The sequence below is a fragment of the Pomacea canaliculata genome, linkage group LG4 (genome assembly GCF_003073045.1).
Source record: "Pomacea canaliculata isolate SZHN2017 linkage group LG4, ASM307304v1, whole genome shotgun sequence".
NCBI classification, from domain to species: Eukaryota; Metazoa; Mollusca; class Gastropoda; order Architaenioglossa; family Ampullariidae; genus Pomacea; species Pomacea canaliculata.
Genome location: NC_037593.1, coordinates 156809 through 174396, shown reverse-complemented (window position 1 = coordinate 174396; position 17588 = coordinate 156809). Strand labels below are relative to the sequence as shown.

General features: G+C 39.8%; 1 protein-coding gene across 2 annotated transcripts in view; it reads left to right on the top strand.

The window, feature by feature from the left end:
• The window catches only part of LOC112561451 (cilia- and flagella-associated protein 251-like), a 33261-nt gene extending 16455 nt beyond the window's left edge, over positions 1-16806 (top strand). Inside the window, exons 16-27 of one of the 2 annotated variants that reach the window (XM_025233960.1) lie at positions 3508-3587; positions 3899-4038; positions 4387-4560; positions 6994-7137; positions 7413-7495; positions 8004-8145; positions 10096-10187; positions 10440-10568; positions 11490-11595; positions 12745-12835; positions 14573-14707; positions 15026-16806. In XM_025233960.1, the coding sequence (XP_025089745.1) occupies positions 3508-3587; positions 3899-4038; positions 4387-4560; positions 6994-7137; positions 7413-7495; positions 8004-8145; positions 10096-10187; positions 10440-10568; positions 11490-11595; positions 12745-12835; positions 14573-14707; positions 15026-15243 (1534 nt within the window). In that variant the 3' untranslated portion in view covers positions 15244-16806. Of the gene's footprint in view, positions 1-3507; positions 3588-3898; positions 4039-4386; positions 4561-6993; positions 7138-7412; positions 7496-8003; positions 8146-10095; positions 10188-10439; positions 10569-11489; positions 11596-12744; positions 12836-13451; positions 14545-14572; positions 14708-15025 lie in introns of those variants that run through there. The other variant, XM_025233961.1, reaches the window with a different exon arrangement.
• Positions 16807-17588: the final 782 nt, after the last annotated feature.

Genomic DNA, 17588 nt, shown 5'->3' with positions numbered 1-17588 from the left:
AAACTGAAAAGGCACTGCTGGAATGGAAGCCTTATGGACCCAGGCTTTTGAGAGCAAGATTCCATTCAAAGTACACCAAGCTGACAGTGCTAGCTGCTATGCACCAACAAATGACTCTGAGGCAGAAGACAAGGATGCTTTTTACGATCAGCTCCAGGCAGCCTCGGAGAGCGTTCCAGCCCACGATATGTTGCTCATCATCGGCGATCTCAATGCCAAGGTGGAAGTGACAACACCTGCAGGGAGCATGTCATGGGCAAACATGGAATTGGAACCATCAATGACAATGGAGAGAGACTGGCAGACTTTTGTGAAGAAAACAACCTACTGATTGGAGGCACACTCTTCCAACACAAAGACATACACAAGGCAACATGGACATCACCAGATGGGAGCACAAAAACCAGATAGACCATATCATCATCAACCGAAGATGGAGGAGCTCACTTCAAGATGTAAGAGCCTACAGAGGAGCAGACATTGCCAGTGACCACACTTGTGATAGCCGCAGTTTCTCTGAAGCTATGTCGATCACGAGGAAAACAGGCACGTCAGCAGAGAGTGGACTCCGGCAAACTAAAAAATCCAGCCACCGAAAGGGCCTTTGCTATGGAAGTAAAGAACAGGTTCCAGGCACTAGGAGACCAACAAGAAATGACCTTAGACGATTTCAATCGAGTCTTACAGGAAACAGGAGAGAAAATACTGGGCTTCCGATGGAAAAAAGAAAGAACAGTGGATCAGAGAAGAGACATGGAAGAAGACAGACGACAGAAAGTCAGCCAAACTAAAAATCAACAGCACAAGATCTGAACGCCTGAAGGAACAACACAGACAAAGTTATACAAAACTAATCAAAGAGGTAAAGAAGATGACAAAAACCGACAAAAGAGTCTACATAGAGACATTGGCAGCTGAAGCTGAAATAGCAGCAAGGAAAAATGACCTGAAGAAGATAAACAAACAGCTAAACAACGGGTTTAAGAACAGTGATGTGCCAGTGAAAGACGTGAACGGTAATGTTATCGAGGGAGAGGCAGGAAAACTACAGCGCTGGAGGGAACATTTTGAGTCGGTTCTGAACAGACCAGATCCCCCTCAGCTTGCAGACATCCAGCCAGCAGCTATAGACCTCGACATCTGCACAGATCCGCCAAGCCTGAAAGAAGTGACAGCAGCAGTCAAGACAATGAAGAGCGGCAAAGCACCAGGGGCAGATAGAATAACAGCAGAGATGTTGAAAGTAGATGTGAATGTGACAGCTTCCAAGCTGACTGAAATTTTCAGGCAAATTTGGGAATCAGGGCAGGTCCCTGTTGCGTGGAAGACAGGGCTCATCTTCAAGTTACCCAAGAAAGGAGATCTTGGAGACTGCAATAATTGGAGGGGCATAACACTTCTTTCCCTCACCAGCAAGGTCTTTAGCAAGATTGTTCTGTCAAGACTGACGGCAACCCTTGAGAAAGACCTCCGACCACAGCAAGCAGGATTTCACCCTGGGCGATCCTGCTCTGAACACATCTTCATTCTGCATCAAATTCTGGAGCAGAGCAACGAATGGAACACATCACTGTACATCAATTTCATCGACTTGGAGAAGGCTTTTGACAGCATCCACCGTGAGTCCTTATGGAAGATCCTGAGGCCTTGCGGAGTCCCTGCAAAATTTGTTCAGGTCGTTGCAATGCTGTACAGCGATTTCAAATCCCAGGTTGTCTGTGACACGGAGCTCACAGACTCCTTCAACGTCAGTACCGGGGTGAAGCAGGGCTGCATTCTGTCGCCGTTCCTCTTCATCCTGGCCATGGACTGGATCATGAAGACTTCCACCGACAGTGAGAGGAGAGGGATCAGATGGACCATGACTATGACAGCAACAACAACGCTGGAAGACTTGGACTTTGCTGATGACATTGCCCTGCTGTCACACCGCCACCAAGACATGCAGGAAAAACAAAGGCCTTCTCAGAAACAGCTGGAAACCTTGGCTTGAAGGTCAGCACAAAGAAAACGAAAAGTATGAGAGTGAACGCCAGAGTCCAAGACAGCATCAAACTAAATGGAGAAGAGATTGAGGAAGTTGACAGTTTCTCCTATCTTGGGTCCAAAATGTCAAACACCGGGGATGCGGAGGTGGAGATTCGAGCCCGACTGCGAAAGCCAGCCAGGCCTTCGCCTCACTCAGGAGCACATGGAAAGCAAAAAACATCAGTAAGAAGATCAAGCTGAGAATCCAGTCAAATGTGATCAGCACCCTCCTTAACAGATCAGAATCATGGAAGATGAGCAAAATCATCAGTAACAAGCTTGACGTCTTCCAAAACAGATGCCTCAGGCGCATACTTAACATCTTTTGGCCAAACACCATCACCAACGAAGAACTCCACCAAAGAACTGAAACCGAGTCCATCACCACGCAGGTTCAACGAAGGCGTTGGCGATGGATCGGACATGTGCTCCGCCAGCAGACAGCAGACCTCTCCACAGTCGCCCTACGATGGACTCCAGACGGCCGCCCAAAGGAAACTTGGAGAAGAACAGTGGAAAGGGAGATGAAAGGAAAGGGCTGGACATGGGGTCACCTGGAGAGGGTTTCAGCCGATCGACATCGGTGGCGGACTCTGGTTGAGGCCTTATGTGCAACCTGATGCACGAAGAGGAATAGATAGATAGAGGTCAGACTTACAGTCAGTAGCAGGTTCAGTAGCTTTGTGCCACAACTGTATTCTCTTAGTTGACACAGCTGTTGAATGGGTCCCTCAATGGTGATCACCCTTTAAAGGAAATGCAATACCCTCTCAAGAATTCTGTATGGACATCACTCCCTAAAGTCTGTGTATCATCAGTGTGTAAGACAGAAAAGTTAGAGGACTATCAATACTTTAGTTTCTCAGTTTTTGTGCATTCAGAAGCAGTCATTTCCTTAGTCTCTTAAAATGTACCAAAAAACCCATTATTGTTGGTTTGATGGGAGCAACTTACCCATTTTTGTCCACTGTCACTTTTTCTAGCCAGCCCAGATGAGCATTTAGCTTGATTATTTATTATGGGCAAGTGTGTCAGAAAAAAATTTCAACATAACACAAGCAGCTGAACGCAAGATTCTGCATTATGTTTGCATATGCATGGGAAAGGGGATTGCCAAGTTGTTAAAGCAATGGTGTCAAAACTTAGAGGTGAGCCTGTTTATTCCCCATGTGACACTAGTGAACTTCACTCAGTAAACCCAGACGTCGGAATGGGTACCTGACTCCATGTAGGGGTGGGGAAGCAGCCAGAAAAGAGGAGACGGGTAGTGCCTTGTTAACATCTGGCCCTGAAAAATGTGGGGTTTCTAACGCCTCACTCCTCAGCAACTTAAAAAAGGATAAGGGTGACTTTTTTACCTTTTGCATATGCACACATGTGCACTCATACATATTAGACTAGTTCAAAGCTTTTATTTGATCAAGAAGACTTCTCAAAAAAAAAAAAACTGATGCTGATAACATATTTTCTCTGTCCTAGGGAAACAATTGTGTCTCAGAATTTTGAGAGTGGTAATGCTGTGCATTGCTTTGCTTATGATCCCAAAGGAGCTTATCTGGGTATGTTTCCACACCATGATGAGAAACAAAGATTTTCTTGGTGATGTACTTGGTAGTTATTTGTGATTGTCCTAAAATAAATCATATTAAATATCAGCTGTGAAAATGCCATTAAGCACTAGAATATTTCTTGTGTCATATAAGCCATGTAAATATCATTTCTTTCAGCACCAATTTAGTCAAACTAGTCAACTTAAAAAACTTTGGACAGACGGGTATAAGAGACATATAGTGTTCAGTCATTTATTTCAGCACCAGTTTGTAGACTAATCAGTTAAAAAGTGCATGATTGTTCTTTCTGTAATATGCAGTGGTTGGCTTCACCAATGGGACTGTGCGTGTACTTGATTCTCTCACTCTCAAAGATGAACTTGCTGAGCCCTTTAATTATGCTCGTGGAGCAATCACTCACATTGCCTTTTCTCCGGACTCCCTTTTCTTCGCCACAGCTGTAAGTGTCAAAAACCTTGATTTTCTTTTTATGGGCTGTCCCAGCTATATCAAAAACCTTGTTTTATTTGTTTCACTCTAAAAGGAAATCTTGCTGAAATTTAGATAAATGGTAGATATCTTCTGCAATAAACAGTTAAAAAAAACTGTCTTAAGAGTGACTGAGAATTAAAATGTTAAATGTGATTGTAAATTGTGTCAACACATACGTGTTTTAAGATTGCCTGAGATAATGTTAAACTTGATTGTAGATTGTATCAACACCTACATGTTTTGTCGGCTTGGGAGCTTTGTCGTCTCCTTTTTTTTCTTGCTTTTTCATTTTTAAAAATACAGTTGTGTGCTGCAGGATGCCCAGTATACTACATCGTTGTACAAGGCAGCATTAGACACAGAATCGGCTCCCTTTGTCTACATTGGTCGTTACCATGCTCACTACAGGCCTATCAAAGAGCTTCTTTTTGGGTTTCACTTAGACTCCAACAAGCCAAGACTTCTGTCTCTTGGTGCTGATCGTATGTTGGTGAGTTTAAATAAATCAGTGTAGTTTGTGCTGATGTGCTGAAACAGAAAGTTGATAAGTAGATATAAATCAGGTTACTTGGTGCTGATTCATAAAAGCTATAAGTTAATATAAATCAGTGTCATTTGTGTTGTTCAAATACTGGTCAGTTCACTGTCAAGGTACAAACCAAGGGAAATGGTAAACTGAGCTTAAATGGACATGTCCTCTCAAGACCATTAATCATGATTTAATATGCAGCACGCAATATTGTGATCATGAGATTATGGCGCTACTTTCAAAATGGCCACTCGTGGGTCAACGTGTGAGGAAGGATTGTGATCAAAAACATTTATTTTTTCATTATTTATTGTAATTTATGCATTATCAAAAAATATTTAAGCCATGGACCACCTAAGCCACTGTTAAGCAGTTTGGACCCCAATCACTGCAGCTTAATGGCCCTTCACTGTACTTCTGCTCATAATTTTAGGCTGTAAAACACTTGTTAACTTCAAAACAGTTTTGCATTGGACATCCATGCTGTCAGATCATATTGAATCTTCCTGGAAGGATGCTACAAATCTGGCAGTGTGTCATCATGTCAGTGTGACAGTGTTCCTGAGGTTGTTTCTCTCTTCTCTCAAAGTTGGGTGTGAAGTCCCAACACACTCGCAGAGGCCACTTTGTGCATTACTCATATGTAAACCCAGAAAATGAAATGTATAAGAAAATGAAATCAAGACCAAAATATTTAAAAACCCACTTTTATTTGAAATGAACTAAAAAGGGTAAAATAAATTTTTTCCTTAGGTCTCATGATTTTCATCAATACCTATAACTTAAAATTTAAAAGTATGAGGGTCATTCTTACAAATATTTTATTTATAATTAACTTTCTTTCATTAATAACCTTATCAATGAATAGATAATTTTAACATTTGTGATAATTACAATTTTACTAGCTTGAGAGAGTTAGAATGCACCTCACACTTTTATATTTTAAGTGTTTGTGTGGAAGGAGTCATTTTTGGGGTGTACATAGCATAAATAGTGCATCCAAGAGTGGGTGTGTATACATGCACAGTTATTTTGCTGTATATGTGAAAAGAATCATTTTGGGGGTGTATGTAACAGGGTAGATACGGCTGCTCTACCAATCTCTCCACAAGAACCAAACAACACTTTCATCGGTTCCAAATCATTTTACTCTAACCATCTACAGCCAGTCAATTGTTCTGGCTCAGGCAAAATCTCCACACCCCACACTCACGCTCGATCCCACCTCTGCGCTGTCTCCTCACATTCTGACCACTGGTCTCTTCACCCGACCTTCACACCCCACTTCCCTCCAAACACATCCTCGTACCTACATTCTGTTGCTAGTCGACCCTCCCCGCTCTCCTTTGGTCACGTGGTCGTCCCCAGTCAGTAATTACCTCCCACTGCCAGCCTGTACCTGTCCTGTGTACATGTGTATGCGTGCCATGTTCCATACTACTATATCAGTGGTTCTTAACCTTTTTTGAGGTACCAAGCCCACAAGTTTCATATGCACATTCACCGAATCCTTCTTTAGTGTCATCACGAATTGCGGGTGTGTCTTGACCTCTGTGGCGGAGGCTTCGCTGAACCCCTGAGACCGACTCACCGAACCCCTAGGGTTCGATCGAACCCAGGTTAAGAACCAGTGTACTATATGTACATAGTATGAATAGTGGTGTCTGCATGTGTGTGTGAGAGAGAGAGAGTGCATGTAAGTTCGTGTGAGTGAGAGAGAGAGAGAGCGTGTATGTAGATGTGTGTGTGTGCACGGTTATGTGGATGTGTATGTGAAAGAAGTCATTTTTGGGGTGTCAGTGGTATGAATAGAGGTGTCAAAGAGTGTGGGTGTGTGTAACAGATACAGGGTGGGTCACTTAAAAGTAGTCTGCTTCATTAATTGCTATTGTTTTTATGTCCTCCATTGCTGTTGACTTAGAAAGCTCATCATATTTTTCAGTAAATTTATGCTGTCACTGCCGAGAGCAAAACTCTAATTCAGATCTATGCTTTTTTATTTTTGTTATCTATTGTTGACTGTTGTTGGTCAGTCGAACTTCACTCTGATCTTGGAGCTGTATGAAAATGATATTCATGTTTTCATTGTCAGGGTTAGAATATATTGTGCATAAAACAGGGATCATATGATGTTAGATATCCTGTAGTACAGACAACAGTGGTTATATGAAGACAGGCATCCCTTGAACACTCAATATGGGTCTGAATAATCTGAAATTTAGGTAATATGGTTGATGATATTAATTTTAATTTTATCCACTAGGCCTCTTTTTAATTCACAAAGGAAGAAAATACCTCAGGGTGAAAAAAGTGTGACTCATCCAGTCAACAGTTTGTATGAACACTATCATAATGAAAGTTGGACTTTATGCAAATGTCCTGATTTGTTTGAAGGTTGAGTATGACTTGGAAAACACAGTCAAAGATAACATCGTTTTGGCCAGTTCTGAACGTCTGGAGCAGAGTTCTGTTCCAACCTGCATGACCTGGTACCCAGCTTTGACCAAGGAACACTTTATCCTTACTGCAAATGACCAGGTAGGAGCATTTTAACTTTACTTCAACCAAAGTTGAGAGAGGTGTTTTATTTGCATCTTGTACACAGGACAAATACTTCTTGAATGAGGTTTCATGCTTCTTGTTACATACAATAAATATTTATTGAACTGATTACCTTTGCTAAAAATTTATTGAACCTATTGTATGCATAACAAATACTTATTGAATTTGTTGTACACAAATACTTAACAAATACTTAATAAACTGACTGTAGACATTCCAATTGATTCCGTTCTTTTGTTTGATGGTTTCAGTTCAAGTTTAAACTCTACAATGCTTCAACAAAAATGTGCAGAAAAACACTCCTTGCACCAACTTATGGGTCACCTGTACAAAAGTAAGTATGATCACCACTGCACTCATGACAAATGTTTTGTTTCAGATCATAACAAACACTTCATTTCTTTTGTACTATTGATCCAAGGTAATTACTGAAGAGTTCTACTCAGTGTGTAATGTGTTGATATTAACCATAAGTAGGCATAGTAAATTTGTTCTGATCACTGTAAGGGGCATATTGATATGTATCGGACTCGGCATGGTGCTAATGTGTTCTGGTCAGTGTAAGGAATATATTGATATGTATCTGACTAAGCATAGTGCCAAGTAAATATGAGTTTTAATCAATCGATTGGGTGCCTAGTAAAAGTGAGTTCTACTCTGTGAGCTGGGCATGTTGATATTATCAGAATGGCTATAGTGCCTGGTAAAGGTGAGTTGGCATGTTGATATTATCAGAACGACTATAGTGCCTAGTTCTAATTGGTGAGTTGGCATGTTGATATTATCAGAACGACTATAGTGCCTAGTTCTAATTGGTGAGTTGGCATGTTGATATGTATCAGAATGGCCATAGTGCCCAGTAAAGTTGATGAAGAAGCACACCGTTATGTGGCGTACATCACAGATGACAAGGTGGGGCTCCTCATCCTGCCTCTGGATGGCAATCCACACAACACCATGGCTCTCATCGCTCACCCAACTGGGGTCAGTACCACATAGTACTACGTGAGATTAGTGATGTCCTCTCACCTAACTGGCTGGAGGGGGCAGAGCTTTGTCATATTTTTGTTTGACCTGACATCTTTCTCATGTTGGACTTGATTGTGTCTATTTTTGACAGGCCTGCCATTGTGCGCTTGGAGTGTGCTGCCTCTTCCATGTCAGTGGCTTCGGTTCTTGTCTGATCTGCAGACTTCATGATGGACACAGCTGTGTGGGCTTTATGTTGTCTTGACCTTCTGTTGATCAGTGGACATTTGCGTGTGCTGGCCTCATTTGTCATTCCTTGTGCCATCTGTTGGATTTGCTAAAGAGTGTATTGCAGCTTTTATGATGTTTTGATATTTGGACTGTGGATTGTTATTTGTGGTGTATATGGACGCTGCCCTGAGGTGTGGAAGACGCAGCCGGCTGAACACTGAGGTTTTGTCGTCATCTTATTTTGACGTCAAATCACCTTCTGTCATTTGTGAAGTACCTTGAGCTGTCCACTGGGCAGAATAAAGCGCTATATAGGGGAACACATTATTATTATTGCATGAACATTTAGCTGGGGTCGGTACCACTGAGAGTTATGTCTTTTCTTGCACTGCATGAACATTTAAGTTAATTTATTCATTTGTTCATCCTTTGTCACAAGTCCAGTTCTCCTCAGTTGCCATCCTTCTCTTCCTGATGCTGCAATTCACTGCTTTGTGCTCCTCTCTTCAAGGCTTTCCTTTGGTCATAGAGATGTACGTAGGATCTCATTGTGACCTAGGCTTGTTTCTTTTTCTTATGCCTTTGTAGGTGTTGAAAGAAGCACGTACCTCTTTAATGATGGTGTCTTCATCACAGTTCACCATGTTTACGGCAGCAAATTTTCCTGACTTGAAGCCTGAAGATTTTTATATGTTTGGGTCTTGCAGTTTCTCGAAGTCAGTTCTGGGGTTGGTTGAGCAGGGCTTTACCAAATTTCAATGTCAGCATGTTGATATGACTTTGGTTTGATCTTGATGCTGCTGCAGAGGCATTTCAAATGCATCTTGATGCTGCTGCATTTGAAATGCCCCTGCAGCAGGATGTAGTCTATTTTGTTATAGACCAGACCTTCTGGAGAGTGTCAAGATTCTAGTGATTTTGTTATAGACCAAACGGTTTGGAGAGTGTGAAGATTTTGTCCTAGATTCCTTGTGGAGATGGAGGATATTGGTGAAGGGGAGACTATGGCTCAGTGCAGGCTCTAGCTCAGTGCAGACTCTAGGAGTGTTATGCTCCTGTCATTGTTTCTTCAAATTTGCCTACCACTCCACCCCATTCATCTGAGCCGATCTTGGTGCTTTAGTCACCAAGTTTGACTAGAATGATTTTCTTCTGTGCTGTCTTTATGACCTTTTTTCAGCTGATTGTGGAACTCTTCCACTTCATTATCTTTGTGGACAGAAGCTGGAGTGTAACCGTTTACAATGGTGATGTGATGCTGGAGACATGCATGTGGAAAGTGGCCTGCTGTCTCTGGGTGCAAAGCCCATGATAGTTCTGACCATCTCCATATGTACCAGGAAGTTGTTGAGCATAGCACTAATCCCACATACTGTTCACAATCATAACAGTTGTCATGCTGTCTCTGGGTTAGCTGTTTATGTCTGCTGAGCTTTTATGAAAAGGAAAGTGACCATCATTCACTGCCATGCCAAAAATATCCTGGACAGCATTATATTTGATCACCAATGTACCCTCTATTAGCCATGGTAGAACTATGCTTACCTTGCTTAATGTTTATCATGCTTCCACCCATCTTTTGACATGTATCCACATACCTTTTGACATTCATCCACACACCTTCATCAACTAAAAGCTAAGCGGTAGGTTCATTGCACACCACCCTGAGATTAACTTTTTTTTGTTATATGTTTTACAGAAATAGAATGTGCATATCAGTTTTATGTTTGGCAGGTTACCAACTTAGTGGTTAGTCATGATGGGCGCTACCTATTCACAGCTGGTGGTCTGGATGCCACAGTTCATATGTGGGAAGTCAACATCAAGTACGAAGGAGTATAGTGTGAATATTAAATATTTTTTAGAGGGCAAGTCAAAGCATGCATTGCCTAACTGCAATAAAACCAGATTATACACTATTCTGTTCATATACTTTGAAGTATAAGTGAAATGTTGCTTTTTTGTGACTGCAATGTTAATGATTCTACGTGCAACATACGTTTATAATGAGTAGGTTTTTTGTTTTCATTGTTCTTCCCCAAAAGTGGTATGAACTTTCTTTTTCACTGATTTTCTAGTGCTTTGGAAGCACAAGCACGGCTGGGAGGCGAAGGCTTGCTGCCATTCTATGGGCTAATGGAGGGTGGTCACAATGGAGAGCTCTTCTCACAGCTAGAAGACTTCTTTTACTATGCTCAAATTCGAAGGTGAGTTTTTTCTCAGAGCTAGAAGACTTCTTTTACTATGCTCAGAGTCAAAGGTGATATTTTCTCCAGTAAATTGTGAACCTTTGCCTGAGTTAGTTATACATTGCTGACATTTTCTGGCTGTTATCTGCTAGAGACATTCACAGAGGTAGCTTTGTTTAGCCTCATAAAATACTTTTCAGAAATGCAAAGTGATAATGAAGATGTAATAAGTGATAATGTATGCAGGCATGCATGTTTATTTATGTTTGAATTTGGGACATTAGTTTATGTCACTCAGAGTCAACAAATACACAGCACAGGCTGTATGTAGATAATTCTTTATTCGAGTTTACATGAGAGAGAAAAATGTCTTCATGTTTGTATCTGTTTGTGTTTGAGAATGTGTTGACATTAAACTTATGTGTATATAATGTTTGCATTGAAGGGTTGCCTCATGGGAGGGTTTTTGTTTTCTTTTATGTAAAAGTATTTTTTTTATTAAGTACGGTGATCCTGGGTTTGCAACAGTGTGTGCAATATAAGCTAATTATAATATTATTATTGCTGGTGTCTACATTAGCCTTGCCTGGATGATCACACCTGATGAGGGTTAGGTACTAACCTGTAGCTAACTAGTAGGGCCAAATGATGGCTGCCATTTTCCCTCTTTGTTTGCTGTTGGGCATACATTTTCCCCATATAGGTATTATCTCTTTGATCAGATATCCATATGTATTGTGGTAATAATCATCCTAACCTCCTTCAACAAATGGGGGCTGTTGTATTGATTCAATGGCACCAGTAAGAATCTTTGAGATAGAGTGCACAGAGGTCTGATGTGCATGGTCTAATTCTCTTTCTGTTCTGTGTTCATACACAGCTGGTCTCAGATGCCCTTCCCCTTTTATTTGATGCCAATTCACTCTGGATTTGTTTCAGTCAAGGAGCAAATGCAACAGAAACACGACAGGTGTCAACAGCAATCCCTCTGGCAGAAGTACCTTTTGTCATGCGAGCCCTGGGTTTCTATCCAACTGAGCAAGAGGTTTGTTTTTGTATGTGAAGCGTACTGTACTAGGCTATGATTGGTTAACTCGTTTCAGTTCTGCCAAATATTGAAACTTCAAACGTTTACTTATCAGACAAGCAAGACACTGAACTATAAAGAGCACAAAAAAGATGGACTGATAGATGATAAATGATAATTTCTGTATTTCTTCACATCAAGAAGAGAGCCGAATAAGACACTAGCCGTAAATTACAATGTGGTTAATCCTGACCTTAAGAGGAATTGAGTCAGATTATTTTTATAGTACTCAATGGTTGCTTGGTTAGGAAGTGTAAAAAAACCCCAAAAAACCCAAAAACCTATCAGAGCATAAAAAACTTAAATCTTATGATAGAACCCTATCCTTGTTAAAAATCTAAAATTAGCTGCCTATAGGACGGACTTAAACAAGGAAAACAAAGAGTCTATTGTAAAAAACTGCTGGCGGATACTCTGGAGTTCAGGACAAGTAATTAAAACATGTGCCAGACTAAAATTTCCTTGACACCATGAACAAAGTGGTGGTGGTTCACCCCATAAAAAGTGCAATTGCATGGCAAAGGTGTGTCCTAAACATAGTCTTGTCAGAACTATACCTCCTCCCGCTGAACAGGAGGGGACGAAGACTGGCGATTGGTATTTTGGCCCAGAGTGTCCCAGTGGCGTTGCAACTTGATATGGCTGGGGTGGTATGGTTTGTGGTCAAAAAGATCAGTGAACCAATGAACAACTAATCTCTTTTTAAAATGTACTAATTGATTTTATTTTATTTCTTCAGGCATTCATAAAATAGGATGAACAGTTGAGGAGAAGCATTTTCAGCGTTTTAAAACATACTTCATTTTTTCCTACATGCCTTCTGCCTTCTATTTCAATCTAGAGTTTAAACTGCTGATTATAAGTTGCATTGGGGTGGTAGTCATGACAGAGATGACATTCATGTAGCAAAATGTGTCTATAAAAATTGTTTGAACTGCATCTAAAAGGGGGCCACAATGCAGAAAGTCTTGATGAGGAGGTTTTACTGGATTATTATTTTTTTTTTTCTAATTTTTCTTCTGAATCTTGATAGCTGGTATACTATGTGAATCTCATAGCTGACATCTGTTGCATTTAATATATAATGCTTAATATATAATGTTTCAGATTGAGGACATGATAAACGAAGTGAAATTTAGCCAGTATGTAGAGACTGGCCAATATGTGGAGGAAGTAGACCTGGAAACTTTCATCAGATGTATGTACTACCTCTTTATCTGGATTCCCAGTCACTTAATAACCAGACACTTAATCCCCGACACTTAATCCCCGACACTTAATCCTCTAGACTTTTAATCCCTAAGCACATAATCCCCAGACACTTAATCCCTAAACTAAACCCTTAACTATAAAAATTATGAAGTCAGTGAAAAATTTAATTGAAATTCAAATAATCATTTTCATATAACAATAGCAATGACAACAATAACAACCAACTTTATTAGTCCCAATGGGCAATTTAAATGGGAGGTGTGCTCTGTTTCCAATATATATTAAAAAAAAAAAAAATTCCCATACTCACCTACACATCACACCCTCACACACTGCTGACAGTTCATCTGTGATTGAGTAGCTGGACTGCGGATGGCACACAAGATTTCAGATGCCTATTGCTTTTGCATGCTGGCATGGCATAGCGTTTACCTAAACTTAATAAAACAAATTCCCCCACTAGCATATGTTCAGGTATGGACAGAATGCAGGAAGTTTTCCTAACTAGTTGTTGATCACAGAAGGAAGTCAAGTCCCTCTGATATTAATTATCTTGGAACAGATGTGAACAATGCTATTCAAACTATTTCTGTCATGGACAGATAGATTACGAAACCAGCAACAAATGAGAAGGATAAAAGACTCTCAATAAAAGATTGATAAAAACGACCTAAAATTGCTCTGCTAACGGAGAAGCTATTTAACTTCCGCAAAAGGTACGTACTTTGCTTGCCACGTGACAATGTGTTCAGTGTTCAGAGTCCATTTAAGCTGACAATCAAAAACAGTTCCCAGGTACCTGAAAGAGGTAACGGTTTCAAGAGGTTTGCTATGTATCACACTGGGAGCAACAAAATCATCTTTGATTCTCCTAAAATCTATGTGCAATTCCTTTGTTTTGTCTACATTTAACTCAAGAAAGTTATCGCACCACTGTACAAAGTCTGTTAAGGCATTACCATGATCTTTCTTACGTTCTTGTAAACATCACAATAAGTTTTAAAATTAAAATAAATATTGAAATACATTAATAATATTTAAATCATGCTGTTAACTTCAACATCATTTCATGGACGTAGTTCTTGGTCATTTGAACATCTACAACATTAGTTAAAGTTCATATAAGCTAGTAAATTCAATGTTCTTCAACAATATGATATGAAAATTGTTCTTAAGTGTTTGCGAAGTGCTTTTTGTTAATCAATATGACAGGTAAGCTAATGATCAGAGGTATAGAAGATGATCCATTGACTCATATCTCTCTACAATGTTGCTAATTCTCCTGGCTAATTTAGCGTATTTCCTCTTTGGACGTTTCTCTGTGCCGGCGCATTATTGGAGAACAGACGCCTTGTGTAGCTGACAATCCTTATGTAGACCTGGGGATTAAGTGCTTAGGGATTAAAAGTCTAGGGGATTAAGCATCTGGGGATTAAGTGCTTATAGGGATTAAAAATCTAGGGGATTAAGTGTTGGGGATTAAGTGTCTGGGGATTAAGTGACTGGACACCCTTTATCTGTTATGTGTCTGCTTTGTTGTGACCTTTGTACTCAACAATCTGTAAAAATTGTACATGTAGGTCAGGCAGAAGATAATGGTTTTGGAATCTAAATCATAAAAAAATCTAGCATCATACAACTGCTGTTGGACATAAGATAAATTAGTGTCTTATTAAAAAAATGAATTGGATTAAGGTTAATTGTGCAGTTCTTTATGCCTTAGTGTATGTAAATCACCGCCCAGCCTTTGGTCTGTCACCTGATAAACTGCTTTGGGCATTTGACACCCTGGGCACTCCCGGATCAGTTGGACACAAAATTGAGCGTGGCGAACTGTTGGAGCTCCTACAAAACAAAGGTGAGCAAAGAGAGGCTATTAGACTGATACATTAAACAGTGCTAAGATATAGTACCTCACAAATGCTTAACTTTTTTGATTCCATGGGCAGTTGCCAACACTTTTTAAAGACTTCAGGCAAAGTACTAGTTATTGTAAATTACATTGATAAAGAGAAAATAAGTTTTTCTTAGTCTGGCCAACAATGCCAGTTACACACATAAAACAGCTTTTTACACTGAAGTGTAGGGCAACTGACACAAAAAACACAACTGCTTTCTTTCAGCAAAAGCTTTTGAAGAGAAAAGTGTCACTTAATTTATCTTCTTCTGTCAAAAGGGGAACACATGACAGAGTATGAGCTAGCAGAGTACTTGAGTATTCTGCTTGGCTTCAGCCCTGATGAGGGCAGCGTTGAACTGAGTGAACAAGATGCAACTCACCTGGGCGATCTTATTGACCAGAATCTTCCACAGGAAATTGATGCCAACATGTTTACTCAGGAAATCCTTGGTTTCTCTACATATGCTGATGTTACAGGGTCCTCTGCTGAGTGATACATGATGACATTGACGAGATTCAAATGACAAGTCTAGGATGTGTTTAGCAAACGTGTTTAACAAACTGCCAGAATATGGAGCTGTCATGGATTTGTCATGTATCAACACAACTTATTCATTTAGCTCTTGTGCATACACATGTATCTAGCTTCAGAAAACAAACACAGACATAGGAACACAACTTATTCATTTCTGACTTGTGCACACAGATGTGTCTACAACTTATTTCTTCCTGATTTGTGTATATATACATAGCTTTAGAAAATAAAAACAGACCGAGTTTCACAAGAAATAGGAAGTGAAAACATTTGCACAGATACATGTATAGACTTTCATGCAAATCTGTGTATATTTGGCTCACATGTTTCAATTTCACTTTCTGTATATAACTCTTATTTTTGAGACATTAAATATTTATCAGTACATAAATACTCTGAAATTTGTTAGGAGACTATTATAACTTTTTTTTATTGAGTAGAAGGGTTAGTTACTTTCATACACCAGACTTGGAAAAAAACAGTAAAAAGCGAGGCAAAGGATGTCGGAACCACATGGGCCCAACTGAGGTGGGGCTGCCCAAAACAGGGTCCGCTGGTGAGGTGTTGTTGTGGCTCTATGCTTGTTGAGGAGTAACAAGGAATAAATTAAACTTAAGAAATTTTGATACACTGTGAAAATAGAGTTTGGCTTGTGGAGCAAAAAGAAAACTGCTTCACGAAGAGCGGTCATTTCAAATACGCAATAAAAAAAAATGAGTGGTCCATTCAATGTGAAACAAAATACCGAGACTGAGCCATCAGTTTGTGCAAGTCACAAACTGTCTTTATCTTGTGGGTGAGGGTTAAAGACCCTGGCTTCAGTATCAGTGAATGGAGGCAAAGGCATGAGCTTTAATAAATGTGTGTCTGTGATGGAAAGTATCCACATTTGATTGTTATCATGCACAAATAACAAGCCTGTAATTGTTCACATATGCCTTGGTATTTCCTCCCCCCTCTCTCTATATATTTTCATAACTTAATAGATGCATGTCTTTGATGGCCATTAGCCAAACTTGATTGTTTTTATCATGCACAAATAGCAAGCCTGTAACTGTTCACACCATAATTTCCTGGTATCCCACCATCCCTCTCTTTCTATATACATTTTCATAACTTAAAAAAATAATGACAGCTAAAAGTTCACACAAATCTCATGCTTTTCTAAGACAAAATTCCCCCCTCAAAGGAGTTTACATTAAAGTCCCTTTATATTGTTGGTCAAATGGATCACAGATGTGGTTGAACTGACTCATGCAATGGGCCAAATCATCTGGTGACCTTGAAAATGGACTGTATAACATTCCTGGTAGTGTTGCTGGTCTATTACATTTGACCTAAAAGTGACTGAAAGACAATGGTAATTTTTTTATGATTATATTAAATGAGGTTCATAATGATTTAAAGTGCCATAAAGTGTTATTAATTAAGCTGTTCAGATAATATGATAATATGTTTGGATAATATGAAAATTTCTCTGTCAGCAAACCAACATTGAAAATAAAGTACAGTAGGACAAGCATATGGGTGTCACTAATTATACTGGATTTTCTGGATCCACCATCACTTTCTCCCAGTCTTGTCAGAAATCTTGAAGTTCTTTTTAGCACATCATCGCCCTTTGAGAATCAAGTCAACTCAGTCTTTTTTTTTGCAAAATCCATTTTTCTTGAACATGTGCATGATCAGTCGCATCAGTGCTGCCCACATTATATTCTGTAAGAGGAAGGCTGGCCATGCCATGTAGACCGCTTCTGCGTGGTCTCCACTGACTGATGTATCATAGCATTGAAAAATAAGTTCAGATGACACCCAACTGACAATCACCAACTGAATGCTGGTGTCAAACAGGGATGCATTCTCTCACTGTTCACACCTGCCAGTGACTTGCTTATGAAACAAACAACAAAAGGCAAGAAAAGAGGAACCCACTGGACACTTATGGTGGTACTAGAAGACTTAGATTATGTTGATGACATTGTTATGCAATCCATTCAGCTCAAAGTTGCTCTGGACAAGATCAACAGTCTCAACAAAACTGCAGGTGAACGCAGGCAAAACAAATGAGAGAATGGCGAGTCAACAGAACCCATAACAAAGAAACTCCAAGAATTTATGTATCCTGGCAGTCTAGTAACAACAGAAGGAGGTACAGAAAAGGATATGAAAAACACTCATCAAAGGAAATCAAGCATTCACCAAGCTAAAAGAAATTAGGAAGTTCAAAGCTCTAAAGAGAAACGCAAAATAAAGAATCTATGGAAGAAATATCCTTTTGGTAATCTTTTCTATGGAAATGAATGC